This window comes from Piliocolobus tephrosceles, chromosome 6 (genome assembly GCF_002776525.5).
Source record: "Piliocolobus tephrosceles isolate RC106 chromosome 6, ASM277652v3, whole genome shotgun sequence".
NCBI lineage: Eukaryota > Metazoa > Chordata > Mammalia > Primates > Cercopithecidae > Piliocolobus > Piliocolobus tephrosceles.
The window spans coordinates 100,481,255-100,498,145 of NC_045439.1; the positions used below are offsets into that span (position 1 = coordinate 100,481,255).

A 16,891-nucleotide genomic window follows, 5' to 3' on the forward strand; every position below is an offset into this window, starting at 1 on the left:
AAGCTGAAGGGAGAAGAATGAGGAAGAGCATTCCAGGTAGGGGACAGCATGTGTGAAGAGGTCGTGTGCAGGCGAGGTCTATTAAAGAACACAGATGAAGTCCATGTGGCTTCACATGGAGGGAGGGGACAGCACGCTGTGGACTTGTCATGGAGGCAGGGACCAACCAGGCAAGTTCTGGAGGCCTTTGGTGAGCTGTTTGGCTTGATTGCAAGAGCAATGGGAGGTGACTGGGATGTGGAGCAGGTGGGATGTCGTGACCGATTGGTACAAGCACAAGGCTTGCTTCAGTCTTCTCTCTTTTGACTGACTATTAGCATCCTAGGGCAAGGGACAGCTACGTGGCAGAACTCTTGAGAGCTCAAAACATTTCCATCCGGTGGGTTGAATGGTGGAAATTCCTTGCCCCATACAATTTCCTGTGCACACCTTCACGGCCTCCACACAGTAGAAGGTAAACACCCTGGTGGGAGAGCCTGAGTTCGGGGGTGACCCCCATGTTTGACATGGATGGAAGGAAACACAAGGAGTCAAGAGCTCCAGAGGCATGGTGGCTCACGCCTGTAATCCTAGCACTTTGGGAGGCCAAGGCGGGCAGATCACCTGAGGTCAGTTCAAGACCAGCCTGGGAAACACAGTGAAACCCCATCTCTACTAAAAGAATACAAAAATTAGCCAGGCATGGTGGTGCACACCTGTAATCCTAGCTACTTGGGAGGCTGAGGCAGGAGAATCGCTCTGCTACTGGAGGTTGCAGTGGGCCAAGATCACACCACACACCACTACATTCCAGCCTGGGCAACAGAGCAAGGCTCCGTCTAAAAAAAAAAAAAGCCAGACGCAGTGGTCACGCCTATAATCCCAGCACTTTGGGAGGCCGAGGCGGGTGGATCTCCTGAGGTTGGGAGTTTGAGACCAGCCTGACCAACATGGAGAAACCCTGTCTCTACGAAAAATACAAAAAAAATTAGCTGGGCTGTGGTGGCTCATGCCTGTAATCCCAGCTACTCTGGAGGCTGAGGCAGGAGAATCGATTGAATCCGGAAGGCAGAGGTTGCGGTGAGCCGAGATCACACCATTGCACTCCAGCCTAGGCAATGAGAGCAAAACTCAGTCTCAAAAAAAAAATCAAGAGCTCCAGATTAGTCCTCACTGAGGGGTGGGGGCCTTGGGGTCTTTGTTTCCATATCTGTAAAATGATGGCATTGGACAGGAGAGTCCCCAAAGTTCCTTTCAGCCCTGCCGGTGAAGATTCTAAGACCCAGAGCCAAAGTGGCTGAAGCAAAGGGTCTTCAGCAAGGCCACCATCCTGTCATGGGAGAGCCAAGCGTCCCTCCCTTGCAGTAAAGAAACACGCATGCGTTTACTGGGCATGTGAGCTTCGAGGTGGGAGGATCAGGCCCATGGCTTCTGGGATCCTGGTGTCTTCAGATCACAGGCGGCGCATTACTCCTGTACTTAGCATCAAAGAAAACCTACCATGGGCTTTTTATGCAGCTCTGCAGGCAGCTCAGCATTTGCCCACAGTAATTTGTGCAGCAGACGCCCTGTTAGTTTAGGCAGGCTCATTTCTATAAGAACCAGAAGCCCACCCAACTCACCTCAGGGCTAACGGGGGTTGATTTCCAGCGAGGGTCCCCCAAGTTAGGGGCAGGGGCCGGGTACTATCTGGAATCCAGGTGCCTTCTGGGATCAGCGTTCCCTTGGGCTCTCCTCAGACACCCACCCCGCCACCACCACTTGCCCAGGCTCTCTGCCCCTTCGTGTTTTGGCCTCACTCTACCCCATGGCGCTCCTTTGTGTGTTCTTTGCCCATCTGCTCCTGTGGCTGATGGACGACTGAGGCTTAATGCAGAGCCATGTTTCCAAGAGAGGAAAGTTTGGCTCAAGTTCTTTCAGGGGATGGGGAGGGCCAGGCCATAGGTCTGGGCCCAACTTCTGTATGAACTGCCCTAGATGGTGGGGGTGTGCTATGCTTGGAGGTATGCTATGCTATGCCAGGGGTGGAAGTGGGGCAGCTGCCATCAGGGAAAGGTGAGGAAGAAGGCACCTGGTGTGGGGAGGGGCCTCCCGCTTGATTTACCAGGCAAGGCCAGGTCACTGATAGTATGCATCAACTCTTGCTAATTAATTTCAAGAGGCCGGGCACGGTGGCTCACGCCTGTAATCCCAGCACTTTGGGAGGCCAAGCTGGGTGGATCACTTGAGCCCAGGAGTTTGAGACCAGCCTGGGTAACATGGCGAAACACCGTCTCTACTAAAAATCCAAAAATTAGCCAGGCGTGGTGGCGCACTCCTGTAGTCCCAGCTACTCAGGAGGCTGAGGCACGAGAATCGCTTGAACCCAGAAGGTGGAGGTTGCGGTGAGCTGAGATCATGCCACTGCACTCCAGCCTGAGTGACAGAGCAAGACTAAATAATAATAATAATTTGGAGAATCAGAATCACTTGAGAAGCCTCTAGAAAATCCTGTGTCCAAGCCCTGAACCCAGAGATTCTGGTTTAACTGGTCTAGAGTGAGACCCTGGTATTGGCATTCTAATCAAACAATACCAGTTCTGGAACTCTGTGGACCCAGGGTCTCTGTCTTCACAAGAGTTTGTGTCTGAGAAGTCACATCAGAATAGTTCAGGCCTTGCCATGGGGGCTCCACTCCTCATTTCCTTGGGTTTTAGGGTCACTGTGACCTCTTAGAGGAGGGAGATCCTCACACAGGGGACACCCTGTGGCAGTCAGGCCCACCTCAGCCCTCAGCTTATAGAAGCAGAGGCATGGCTCCCAGGTCAGGTGTAGGTGCACCTGGGCCTGGGGGGTGGATCAAGAGAGCTACCGTTGTCAGAGCAGGCCCTGTAGGAGGGGCTCTCTCTCCTGGGAGGGCATCAGGTGAGAAAGAACTCAGAGCTCCTGGAGACTCTGCCATTAGGGGAAGGCAAGGAAGAAGGTACCTGGGGTGGGGAGGGCCTTCTGGCTTGATTCACCAGACAAGGTCAGGTCACTGAGAGTGTGTCTGTTCTTGCTAATTAATTTGGAGAGGCCCTTCCCTATGCTGCCTGGAGACCACCCCAAGGAGGAGGCAGGACTGTCCTGGGAGTGAGGTGCACAGAGAAGAGCAAAGCCTTGGTAGAACTCTCAGGCAAGGATTTAACTCTCAGGCAAGGTGCACAGAGAAGAGCAAAGCCTTGGTAGAACTCCATTTCACTTGGTCCCTTGGTGACTGTCAGCTTCCTTCTCTTCCCTTTTCTGTACCCTGGTGTCTTTCTCTAGAGACATTCCCCCGCTGGGCCCCCTCTGTTCCTCTGTAGTCACTCTATAGGGGGGGCCTGGCTGTGGGGGGAGATGATCCACAGTGTGATCGTATCAGTCAGGGTTCTAGAGAGAAATAGAACCAGTAGGAGATACTATATATATATACATATATATATACACACACACACACACACATACATACACATACACACACACATATATATACAGAGAGGTCTCTTTTAAGGAATTGGCTCCTGTGGTTGTGGGGGCTGGCAAGTCCAAAATCTGCAGGGCATACCTGGGGGCTGGAAACTCAGGCAAGATTCATATGTCAAGGCAGAATTCTTTCTCTGGGAAACCTCAGTGTTTGTCCTTAAGGCCTTCAACTGATTGTTTGATGCCCACCCACATTATGGAGAGTCACCTGCTTTTCTTAAAGTCAACCAATTGTAAATGTGGGTCACATCTACAAGATACCTTCATAGCAACATCTAGCTTAGCCAAGCACACAGCCGGGCACCATAGCTTAGTCAAGATGACGCACAAGATTTACCATCACAGTGATGGTCTCAGGCTGGGACAAGGGTCCTCATCCTGCCCTCGTGTACTTCAAGGGAGGCAGTGCCTGCACTAAATCCTCAAAGATGATGGGAAATTCACCCAGTTCGAGGGAAGGGCAGTCCTGGCAGGGCAATCAGCCTGTGCAGAGGCCCCGAGGTAGGGAACATCGGTGAGTTGGGGGCAGAGGGGCCATGGAGCCTGCCTGGGAGCCATCTTGGCCAGCAAATGAAGGCATGGGCAGTGCATCCCACCTACCAAAAGGCTGTGGGGGCTGCAGGGCTGGAGACCTGCATTGTAGTGCTTACTCCCTCACTGTCTCACTGTGTGACCTTGGACCATTCCCTTCCCCTCCCTGGGTCTCAGTTTCCTTATCTGTTAACAGGGCTGGGCACGGTGCGCATCACGGTGGTTTGTGGGTTGGTGGCCCTGTCAGGGGCCCAGCCACCAGAGGCAGGGCTCAGTGAATCTGTCCATAGAGAAAGGGGAAGCAAGGCAGAGACAGGATCCCAGGAGGAAGAGACTCTGGAGCTTCCCCTGCCCCTCCCCTGTGCGGGCGGCAGCTCCCTGGGCCCTGGCTCCTGAGGCCTGTGGGCTGGGCAGAAGTGAGACTGTGGCAAGGGGCCCCGAGGTGTGCACAGGCCTCCCAGCTCTCGCTTCCTCTTCCCTTCTGCGCATGCGAGCAGGGTTTCCCTTGAAGCCTCCTGCGAGGAGGACAACAGGGGAAACCAAGAGGCTGTTTCCTTAGGCGGTGAAATCCCATGCATGTTTTTCATAGCTGTGTACAGGCCTGGAACTTCCTCTTCTCCTCCCACCTGGTTACCTGTCCCACCCACTCCAGCTTCAGCCTCTTCAGCCCCAGGGCCCTGGACTCCGAGGGGCAAAAGGCCCCTCGTCACATCCTGGAGGACTTGAATGCCAGACCCAGGGTCAGGAGTCCCCTCCCTGCTCTTGCTCTATTGGGTCCTGAACTGCCTCCATGGGACCCAGCCCTCAGTCCTGTCCCCACTCCACCCCCATACTGCAGCCCCCACGTCCCAGAGATCCTGGTGCTTCATGTGGACTGATCTCATACAAGTCAACTCCCCAAGGGTGAGAACTTTAATTTGCCCCTTCTGTGTACCCACAAGCAAGCACCTAACAGGTGCTTAGTAAATGTGCATTAAATCAGTGGCTCAAGCCTGGCATAGTGGCTTATGCCTGTCATCCCAGCACTTTGGGAGGCCAAGGTGAGAAGATCACTTGACCCCAGAAGTTCAAGACCAGCCTGGGCAACTTAGCAAGACTCCACCTCTACAGAAACAATGTAAAATTAGACAGGTGTGGTATCATATGCCTTTAGTCCCACCTACTTGGGAGGCTGAGGCGGGAGGATCGCCTGAGCCCAGAAGTTTGAGGTTGCAGTGAGCTATGATGGCACCACTGCACTCCAGCCTGGACAACAGAGGAAGACCATCTCTTAAAAAAATAAAAAGTCAGGCCGGGTGCGGTAGCTCACGCCTGTAATCCCAGCACTTTGGGAGGCCGAGGCGGGTGGATCACCTGAGGTCAGGAGTTCGAGACCAGCCTGGCCAACATGGCAAAACCTTGTCTCTATTAAAAATATAAAAAATTAGCCGGGCATGGTGGTGGGCACCTGTAATCCCAGCTACTTTGGAGGCTGAGGCAGGAGAATTGCTTGAACCCAGGAGGCAGAGGTTGCAGTGATCCAATATCACGCCACTACACTCCAGCCTGGGCAACAGAGTGAGACTCTGTCTCAAAAAAATAAATAAATAAATAAAACGTCAGAGGTTCAGCTGCAGGGCTGGAGACTGCAGTCTCTGAGCAACCTGGTAATTCAAGGCCAAGGTGAGGGAGACAACAGGCAAAACTGTCCTTCCAGCATAAGTTCGAGGCACTGCTGAGGCTGTGTCAGGGAGCATGGGCTCACTGGGCCCTCAGGAAATAGTCATCAAATTACATTGATCAGGGGTACTTGGTGATGTCTCACGCCTGGCCTGGCAGAAGCCCCAGACTTCTGTCTGTTGTTTTGTTTGTTTGTTTTTTCTTTATTTCTATACTTTTTTTTTGTTTTGTTTTTTGAGACAGGATTTCACTCCAGTCACCCAGGCTGGAGTGCAATGGCGCGATCTCAGCTCACTGCAACCTCCGCCTCCCGGGCTCAAGCGATTCTCCTGCCTCAGCCTCCTGAATATCTAGGGCTACAGGCATGCCACCATGCTTAGCTAATTTTTGCATTTTTTTTTTTTTTTGTAGAGACGAGAGCTCATCATGTTACCCACGCTGGTCACAAACTCCTGAGCTCAAGTGGTCCGCCTGCCTTGGCCTCCCAAAGTGCTGGGATTACAGGTGTGAGCCACTGCACCCACCCTTCAGTTGGTGTTTGAGATCTCCCTAGTGGTGGGAATTAGAGTATCCAGGTGGCCACAAGGTCCTGTTGGTTCTTCCTTCAAAATGGCTTCTGTCGTGCCAGACCAGGTTTTGGGTGTCTTCACCTACTCTCTGCCCTGAGATCTGTGTCCCAAGGGACACCAGCCACCCTGATCCCACCCGATCCTCCCCTGCTCCTAGAGCAGGGGTGTGATGGGGTCCCCATGAGAGGAAAGGAGCACTCTTGTGAGCAGTGTGGGATGAGAGGAGGTGCTGTCCAGCTTGGGGAAGGGACCCTGGCAGCCGGCAGGTAGGTCAATAGTTTGCCCGCCTCCGCGTTCCGAGTAGGCTCTTGTGCCCATTTTACAGATCAGGAAACAGACACGTGGAGGAGCCAGGTGACTTGCCCAGCCTTTACGGGACCCATGAGGCAAAGCCATAGAAGTCACAGTGAGAGATTCCAGAGCTCTGAGGAGCCTGTGTCTCTGCTTGGGTGGGGAAGGTCCCCTGCCGGCCCCCAGACGATGAGTCTTTGTTCCCTCCCCAGGGGCTGGCCTGGCCCTGAGGCCTGCGAGATGGAGGTGCCGAGCCCTGGGAAATAGGGCAGTCCTGGGCTTCCGGTGTCACTGCACGCCCCTCCCCCTCCCGCTTTTGTTTCTTGGCCTCCACAGCCTCATTCTGTCTCCCTCCCCCTCACTCAGGCTCCTCCTCTGCTCCCCCTTCCCTGTCTCTTCATTTCTTCTCTCCCTCTCCCTTTCTCTCTCTCTCTCTCTGATATGGCCTCCCTTCCCCCACTCCCAGCACAACTACAATCAGGCAGCTCATCTGCGTCTCTATTTCCCCGCCTTTCACATTGACTTTCTCCCCACCCTGGGGACCAAGGGCATCCTGGTGGGAGGCCACGCCACATCCCAGCCAGTGGACGCCCCTCATCTCGCCAGCCTGGGGCAGTCTGAGCTCCCCTTTCTCCTGGACCTGGGGGGAGCTTTTGTTCTGAGTCCTCAGCACAAGTGGTGGAAGAGGCCCTGCTCTAAGAAGGGAGGGGCCGCAGTAGGGCCCCAGGCAGATGACAGAGGGGCCTTGGGGTGGGTGGGGAGGCAGCCCTGGCACACAGGTGACACACACCTGGCAGGCTGTCTTCCTGCCCTGGACGGCCCTGTGCCAGGACATAGACAGAAGGGTTTAGCCTGGGAGATGGAACCAGAGCGGGTGAGGAGACACGAGCCACAATGCTGGCCCAGCAGGAAGAACAGAGCGATACCGGGGCTCCCCACTCCTCATTTCCGTGTGTCATAGGCAGGCAGAACACACATGCGAAACACAGGTAAATTAGATTCCCTCCTCAGCAGAGCCCCTTCTGCACACACGCACGCACGCAGAGCCTGCCTGGCGTCCCCAGTGAACAAGACAACATGGACACAGGGCCTGCCCCCATAAGCCCCACAAATTGAGCATTACAGGGTGGTGTGTGTTCTACTCAAGCAAGTGTCCAGGCCAGTGTAAAAGAAAGCATGGGGCCAACTGCCCAGGTGGGCGGTGGCTCAATGAAGACTTCTAGTAGAAGGAGAGACCCCAGTTCCCCCAACCGGCTGAGGCCCTGGACCAGCCAGCCAGGAAGGAGCCCAGGGCTTCATGTTGCAGTTTGCCCAGGTCTTGCCTATGTGCCCCTGCTGGCTCGTAGTGACCCAGGACAGCTCCTGAGAACTGAGGAGCTGGGCTCAGATGTGACCTCTGCAGGTGCATAGCTGCAGGAGCACAGATGGGACCCGCTGTGGGGCTAGACGGGCCTGGCTGCAGACCCAGCTCTCCCTTCATTGATGAAGGCACTCGAGAGTATGTTACTCAAGCCTGGGTTTCCTGGGGCATGAGGTGGGGAGCGCACTACCCCACCCCTGCCCCCCGGGTTGTTTCTAGTATTAAATGACTCACTGGGGACCTGGTGACTCTCAGTAACGAGAAGCTGTAGCTCTTCCGTGGTGTTCGTCGTCAGTTGTTGGCAACTCTGTGCCGCTCTCCTGTCCCCACTTAGGCACAAACCCTCAAGAGCAAGGACTCTGGGTTAGTCCCTTTCTATAGCCAAGCACAGGCTCCTGAGACAGACGCACCTTCTCAAGTCCAAACTACCTGTTCATATGGGAAGGGGTTTGCTTCTGGTGTCCTGGTGTGACTAAGAAGGAATGGCTCCTTGTAGAAGGGGTCCCGGTGTGGACAGTCAGCTCCATGGTTACCCTTGCTGTAGGGAACCACACTTCAGCTCCCATGGGCAGTTCGTTGGCTGACATTTTTGCCCTCTCCTCGCCTCTAAAGCAGTGTTAACTGTTTCCTTGTGCCCGCGCTCGAGGTTGGCAGGAGGGGGCTGATGCCTGGTATTAGGCTGCAGGGGAAAGGAGAGGAAAGGGAACTAATGACACTGACATTCTCATCTCACTGTCCCATGAGTCAGGAGCCTTTTCCCTCCATAGAGATGAGAATCACCTGATGTCACACGGCTAGTAGACAGCAGGGCCTAGATTGAACTCAGCATCCAGGGCCAAGGGGGAAGCACGGGCTTGGCCACTGATGCTCAGTTCCTCCTTCTTGCTGGTCCTGCCTTTGGGGAAGTTTACAAAAACTGCTGAACACATCATTTGCCCAAACCCCACAACAGACAGGAGGGTTGCCGCTGGGTGCTGTGTCAGACAGACCGCAGTGGCAGGAGGCAGCCACATTCCTCAGCGTGCTCTACAAACCTGACAGTGGCTGGAGGGCACTGGGGGTGGCTGTGGTGGGCCCCGAGGGGCAGGACCCCTACCTCATTCACCTTGCTGTCTCCAAGCACAAGCCCTAACCCATAGCAGGGATTTAGCAGCTATTTATTGTACAAATGAATGAATGAGTTCTCAGTCTCTAGCGGTTGTCCTCAGAATCACTTAAGCTTTGCTGAATTTGGGGCCCAAGAACGGAAACATCTCTTGGCTCTGTGACTTTTTTCAGAAAAGGCTTCTCCCAGAGATCTGGGCAGATAATAATGGGGTTTTTTTGTTCGTTTTTTTTTTTTTTTTTTTTTTTTCTTTCCTTTGAGATAGAGTCTTGCTGTGACGCCCAGGCTGGAATGCAATGGTGTGATCTCTGCTCGCTGCAACCTCCGCCTCCTGGGTTCAAGTGATTCTCCTGCCTTAGAGTCCCAAGCAACTGGGATTACAGGCACTTGCCACCACGCCCGGCTAATTTTTGTATTTTTAGTAGAGATGGGGTTTCACCATATTGGCCAGGCTGGTCTCGAACTCCTGACCTCAAGTGATCCGCCTGCCTCAGTCTCCCAAAGTGCTGGGATTACAGGTGTGAGCCACCATGCTCCGGCCAATAGTGATTCTTTACAGTTGGTTAGGGCTTTATAATGAACCAAGCCGCTTCACTTGTGTTAGGACCCTGGGCTCTCACAACCTTTCCCTGGGTGAGTGTTTTCATCCCTGTTTTTCAGATGGGGAAACTGAGCCACTGGTGTGACTTTGCTTAGTCACTTGCAAGTGACTGAGCTGGGACTCCAGGTCCTCGCTGACTGCATTTCCCAGCAGCTGGACATTGGGGTGGGGTGTGGTGGTTTGGAAGCAGGGTTAGCCCCTCCAGCTTATTTCAGATGCACCCTGACCCCCAGGCCGAGGTTTCCTTCTATCTGATCCCTTCCACGAGAGCCTCACTCTAAGCTTAATAGTTTAATCTTTGGTGTCCGTTTCAAGGAGGCTAAATTCCTGTCTGGGGTATTTTTAGCCGTCCTCAGGAAGGGGAAGCTCCGCTGGGCGCTGGGGGGAGGGGGACGCCTTGCCCAGAGCCGGTTTCCTAAGGAAGGGCTGCTGACCGTGTGCCTGACCGTAGCTCTGGGAGAAGCTGGTAGTTGGTCGGTTGCTGCCCTGGGAGCAGCACAGGCGAGAGTCACCCCAGTAATGCCATCCCCCCTCCTCTGATGTGCCAGGTGTTGAACCAGGGCAAGGGGTATAGACCCAGGAGGAAGCCGCCACCCGCTATGGGCACACTGCCTGGCGTGCTGCAGTCCTTGGAAGCCTGGAGAGGGCACGAGGGCAGGCCGGGAGAGCCAGGAAGGCCCCAGGAGCAGGTGGACCTCGAGCCATGCCTCGGAGGCTGGTGGGAGGAGCAGGGGTCAATGGGGTTGGGAAAAGGCTGCCCCAGGTGGGAAGACCCATGGGTGCAAAGACCGGGCTCCACAGAGGGCTCACGGAGCAGGTGCCTCCATATGTGGCACAGCGAGGGAAGAGGCTGTTGTGCTGGGGGTTTGTACCTGGGCAGGTGGGCACATTGGCACTATTTAGAAGATCATGTTAGGGGCAGGTACAGTGGCTCATGTCTGTAATCCTAGCATTTCGAGGGGCTGAGGCAGGAGGATCACTTCAGTGCTGGAGGTTGAGGCTGCAGTGAGCCATGATTGTGTCACAGTAGCCTGGGCAACAGAGCAAGACCCTATCTCTAATCAAAAAGAAAAAAAAAACCTGTTAGATGAGAGACTGTGAATGTGAACCTGGGAGCCTGTTTGAGCATTCAATTCGGATAGTGGTCTCAAACATGTTAGCTGTCAAGGAGCCCTTCTTTCAAATCAGATCTGACATGAAACTCCAATGTATAAATCAGATAAAAGTGATATTTTTATCAGTATAAATTTAGATATTTAAATGTATAACATTTAGTTAATGAAGAAAAACAACAACCAGTTGTGATAGATGCATATTTTAGCATCGGGGCTGACAAGTCATAGCCAGTATTTGATATCGGCCTCAGCACCTATTTTATTTTTTTATGTTGTGTCTTTTTGCCATACATTCTCATTCATACAGCCGAGTCATTACAAATAATGACAGTTAACACCTCACCGCGCAGTCCCAAGGTCTGTGCAAATTAATTACTTTGGCATCAAAGCCAGTAGGGCTACTGAATGTGTTAGAATGTGGCACATACTACATTTGAGTAGGTGGGCCTTTTAAAATCAGTTTTTAAATAGTAGAATCTTTATTTTTTGCATTTTTGAATCCAATTTTTAAGGATTTTTTTTTCTTTCTTTCTTTTTTTTTGAGATGGAGTCTTGCTCTGTCGCCCAGGCTGGAGTGCAGTGGCTGGATCTCAGCTCACTGCAACCTCCGCCTCCCGGGTTCACGCCATTCTCCTGCCTCAGCCTCCCGAGTAGCTGGGACCACAGGCGCCGGCCACCTCGCCTGGCTAATTTTTTGTATTTTTAGTAGAGAAGGGGTTTCACCATGTTAGTCAGGATGGTCTCGATCTCCTGACCTCGTGATCCGTCCGTCTCGGCCTCCCAAAGTGCTGGGATTACAGGCTTGAGCCATCGCGCCCGGCCAGGATTTTTTTTTCTTTTGAGACAAAGAGTCTTACTTTCCTGCCCAGGTTGGAGTGCAGTGGCGCAATCTCGGCTGACTTGCAACCTCCGCCTCCCAGGTTCACACGGTTCTCCTGCCTCAGCCTCCTATAGCTGGGATTACAGGCGCCCACCACCACGCCCAGCTAATTTTGTAGTTTTAGTAGAGACGGGATTTTACCATGTTGGCCAGGCTGGTCTCGAACTCCTGACCTCAGGTGATCCGCCCACCTCAGCCTCCCGAAGTGCTGGGATTACAGATGTGAGCCACCATGCCCGGCCTTTTTAAGGAATTCTTGAAGGACCTGTAGAACACAATTTGAGAACCACTGAGGAAATCCCACCTCCCTGTTGTTCAGATGGGAAGACTGAGGCCAGCAAGGGGGCAGAGCTTACCCAGGATCCCCCAGGGAGATGGAGGAGATGGTCAGATACACAGCGGGAATCATTGCTCCCTGTAATTACAAGTGTGCACTGTTCCCAAGGCAGGAGTAGAAAAGACATCAGGGTCAGACACACCCAGAATCAGCCAAGCTCTGTCCGTGCTGTGTCTGTTGTCTGTCCGTGCAGCAGTGAACCAGCAATATTAACTTTCCCTTCTCCACCCACAGCGATGCCCTCCTAGCTAGCCGTCACGGGATGGAGGGCTTCATGGACTCAGGGACACAGACGGACGCTGTGGTGGTGCTGTCCTTGGCTCAGGCTGCCGTGCTTGGCCTGGTCTCCGAAAATGAGCTCTTTGGAGCTACCATAAGCGCTGAGGCCTTCTACCCGGACCTGGGGCCCGAGCTTTCTGGAGCAGCCATGGGAGAGCCCGGGCCACCAGGCCCCGACGTCTACCAGCTGGCCTGCAACGGGAGGGCCTTGGAGGAGCCGGCAGAGGAGGAGGTGCTGGAGGTGGAGGCAGCCTTCGAGAAGCACACCCGGCGGAAGACGCGGCCACCTGTGCGCCTGGTGCCCAAGGTCAAGTTCGAGAAGGTGGAGGAGGAGGAGCAGGAGGTCTATGAGGTTTCTGTGCCGGGTGACGACAAGGAAGCAGGGCCAGCAGAAGCCCCGGCCGAGGCAGCCAGTGGCAGCTGCGAGGCCCTGGTGCAGAGCAGCGCCGTCAAGATGATCGACCTCAGCGCCTTCAGCCGCAAGCCCCGGACGCTCCGGCATCTGCCCCGAACCCCGAGACCGGAGCTGGACGTGGCCCCGTATGACCCTCACTTCCCGGCCCCGGCCCCGGCCCGGGATGGCTTCCCCGAGCCCAGCATGGCGCTGCCTGGGCCAGAGGCCTTGCCCACAGAGTGTGGGTTCGAGCCACCCCACTTGGCCCCGCTGAGTGACCCCGAGGCCCCCAGCATGGAGTCCCCGGAGCCTGTCAAGCCGGAACAGGGCTTCGTGTGGCAGGAGGCCGGCGAGTTCGAGGCTGACGTGGCGGGTTCGACCGTGGAACGCCACAAGAAGGCCCAGCTGGATCGGCTGGACATCAACGTGCAGATCGATGACTCCTACCTGGTGGAGGCGGGCGACCGCCAGAAGCGCTGGCAGTGCCGCATGTGCGAGAAGTCCTACACGTCCAAGTACAACCTGGTGACGCACATCCTGGGCCACAACGGCATCAAGCCACACTCGTGCCCACACTGTAGCAAGCTCTTCAAGCAGCCCAGCCACCTGCAGACGCACCTGCTGACGCACCAGGGCACCCGGCCCCACAAGTGCCAGGTATGCCACAAGGCCTTCACGCAGACCAGCCACCTCAAGCGCCACATGCTGCTGCACTCGGAGGTCAAGCCCTACAGCTGCCACTTCTGTGGCCGCGGTTTCGCCTACCCCAGCGAGCTCAAGGCCCACGAAGTGAAGCACGAGAGTGGCCGCTGCCACGTCTGCGTCGAGTGCGGCCTGGACTTCTCCACCCTGACCCAGCTCAAGCGCCACCTGGCCTCTCATCAGGGCCCCACCCTCTACCAGTGCCTCGAGTGTGACAAGTCCTTCCACTACCGCAGCCAGTTGCAGAACCACATGCTCAAGCACCAGAACGTGCGGCCCTTCGTGTGCACTGAATGCGGCATGGAGTTCAGCCAGATCCACCACCTCAAGCAGCACTCCCTCACCCACAAGGTAAGACCATCCCCAGGGCCTGGGGATCTGCCTGCCCCTCCTGCCAATTTTTCATCCAGTACTTTCCAGAGTCCCAGATGGGACCATTTAGGTGATCTCCTAGTTTTATCATTACATACTTATTTTGGTGAGTATTAGAAAGAAATGCTATATAATTGAAATTAATTTTTTAAGTAGTAAAGCTTTACGCATTCAAAAACATGTATTTGGCCAGGCACAGTGGCTCACGCCTGTAATCCCAGCACTTTGGGAGGCCGAGGCAGGCAGATTGCTTAGTCTTGGAGTTTGAGACCAGCCTGGGCAAAATAAGGAGACCCCGTTGCTACAAAAAAATTTAAACATGGCCGGGCATGATGGCTCATGCCTATAATCCCAGCACTTTGGGAGGCCAAGGTGGGCAGATCACCTGAGGTCAGAAGTTCAAGACCAGCCTGGCCGATGTGGTGAAACCCTATCTCTACTAAAAATTAGCTGGGTGTGGTGGCGGATGCCTGTAATCCCAGCTACTTGGGAGGCTGAGACAGGAGAATCACTTGAACCCAGGAGGCGGAGGTTGCAGTCAGCCGAGATTGCACCATTGCACTCCAGCCTGGGCAACAGGAGCGAAACTCCATCTCAAAAAAAAAAAAAAAAAAATTTTAAACGTTATGTGCCACTACCTGTAGTCCCAGCGACTTGGGAGGCTAAGGTGGGAGGATCACCTGAGCCTGAGAGGCTGAGGTTGCAGTGAGCTGAAATCACGATACTGCACTTCAGCCTGGGCAACCAGACTGAGACCCTGTCTCAAAAAAAAAAAAAAGTTTTCAAATGAAATGTTTATGGAACCCCTGCAAGACCCAAGGAACACAGTTTGAAAATCACTGAAATAGCCTACCCTCCCTATTTTCTAGATGGGAGGACAGAGGCCAGAGAAAGGCCAGGATGCAACAGGGAGGCGTCCTAGCTCAGTGGTCAGAAGTAGAGAGGGTGTCCTTTGTTCCTTGTCATTACAAAAGCGAATCAAAACCTGTGACTTCCCTTTAGGAACAGGCTAAATATATTTAATTTTCAAAGCAGAGAAGATGTAAGGAAAAATATTTGTTACAGAAAAGTACAAGTCGTTCTAGAATATGGCTAAACTAGAAACAGTGGCTCGGGAGGGCAGAAAATTGAGCAGCACTTTCTAATCTACCATGTCCCTAAACCCAGCCTTAACCCATACTCCCCTGCCCTCCATTCCCTGCCTTCAGCCACTAGTCTCCCCATTTTTCAGCCAACATCACCTCCTCTGAGAGGCCCTTATATCCCGGTAGGTGGAATGAGGCCCCTTGGGTCCCACAATCCCACTCTGGTAGTTGGCTGTCCCATGGTTTCCACCAAAATCCCACCAACTTTACCCCTCAAAGCTGAATGGACATGGAGCTTCCTCTCCCCATAACGGTGGCCTATGAGTGATTCTCCAGGTCAAATGCGTGACCCTGTCTCTCACAGTAGACGCTACAGGGAGTCGGGGAGCTGTTAACACCCGGCCAGGCCTAGAAACCAGCAATTTGTAGATTTCATTGCAGAGGCTCCTCCAGTCAACTGGTAGTAGCTGCCTAAAACGTGATGTCAAGAAGGAGTCTAGCCAGGCATGGTGCTGCACACCTGTAGTCCCAGCTACTCAGGAGGCTGAGGTGGGAGGTTTGCTCAAACCTGGGAGTTTGAGGCTGTGATTGCTCCTATTGATAGCCACTGCTCTCTAGCCTGGACAACATAGCAAGACTTTAAAAGAAAAAAAAAGAAGGATTCTGGGCCGAATGCAATGGCTCACACCTGTAATCCCAACACTTTGGGAGGCTGAGGCAGGAGAATCACTTGAGCCCGGGAGTTTGAGACCAGCCTGGCCAACACAGTGAAACCCTGGCTCTACTAAAAATATTTTTTAAAAAATAGCTGGGTGTGGTGGTGTGCACCTGTAGTCCCAGCTACTAGGGAGGCTGAGGCACAATAATTGCTTGAACCCAGGAGGCAGATTCCAGTGAGTTGAGATTGTACCCCTGTGCTCCAGCCCAGGTGACACAGTGAGACTCTATTCAAAAAAATAATAATAATAATAATAAATAAATAAATTAGCCAGGCATGGTGGCGCACACCTGTGGTCCAGCTACACATGAGACTGAAGCAGGAGGATCGCTTGAGTCCAGGAGGTCAAGGCTGCAGTGAGCTGTGATTGTACCACTGCACTCCAGCCTGGGCAACAGCAAGGCTGTCTCCAAAAAGAGACAGCTAGATTCTGAAACTGAATCTAGGCCTGGCAATAAAACCTTATGATTGATTGTTAATGTCTGCAAGGAGTGATTGTGCAGGGTGACAGCACATGTGCTACACATTTCCCATCTTTCTCCTCTACTAGGGGACTTAAAAATGCCAAGTCCAGGGCCCGGCGCAGTGGCTCACACCTTTAATCTCAGCACTTTAGGAGGCCGAGGTGGGCAGATCACAAGGTTAGGAGTTTGAGGCCAGCCTGGCCAACATGGCAAAACCCCATCTCTACTAAAAATACAAAAATTAGCCAGGCGTGGTCGTGGGCACCTGTAGTCCCAGCTACACGGGAGGCTGAGGCAGGACAATTGCTTGAACCCAGGAGGCAGAGATCATGCCACTGTACTCTAGCCTGGGCAACAAAAGCAAGACTCCGTCTCAAAAAAAACAAAAAAAAAAATCCCAAGTCCATAGAGTGTTAATACTGTGAAGAAAAGCTGAAAGCAAAATCCAAAGGCTAATAAAACTGAAAATGTCCCTATTATCAGCCTAACCTTGTACAATGTGCACATCATGTGTTTTATAAAATAAACTCCTGAATGGCAGGGCCCCCTGGTGGTCATACACATCTGCGATGTGTCAAGAGGGTATACAACACAAGTCCCTGCTGCTGAGAGACATAGGCACGGGAACTGTTAAGTTATAATACAAAGTTCTATACCAAACAAGCAGTTAAGACAGCAGCTGTGACCACAGACACATGTCCCATTGGGTTCCTACTAAATTACTAACTCATCAAAAAGAAAAATACTCCCATAAATTTTTATTTATTTTTACTTTTTTTTTTTTTTTGAGACAGTCTTACTGTCACCCAAGCTGGAGTGCAGTGGCGTGGTCTCGGCTCACTGCAACCTCTGCCTCCTGGGTTTAAGCAATTCTTCTGCCTCAGCCTCCTGAGTCGCTGGGATTATAGGTATATACTACACTTGGCTAATTTTTGTATTTTTAGTAGAGATGGAGTTTCCCCATGTT

General features: G+C 53.2%; 1 protein-coding gene across 5 annotated transcripts in view; it reads left to right on the forward strand.

Moving 5' to 3' along the window:
- Window positions 1-16,891, forward strand: part of ZNF710 (zinc finger protein 710) — an 81,142-nt gene that overhangs the window by 54,591 nt on the left and 9,660 nt on the right. For 4 of the 5 annotated variants that reach the window (XM_023187150.2, XM_023187152.2, XM_023187151.1 and 1 more), the window contains exon 2: window positions 12,145-13,636. In XM_023187150.2, coding sequence (XP_023042918.1) covers window positions 12,173-13,636 — 1,464 coding nt within the window. In that variant the 5' untranslated portion in view covers window positions 12,145-12,172. Of the gene's footprint in view, window positions 1-4,873; window positions 4,897-12,144; window positions 13,637-16,891 lie in introns of those variants that run through there. The other variant, XM_023187154.2, reaches the window with a different exon arrangement.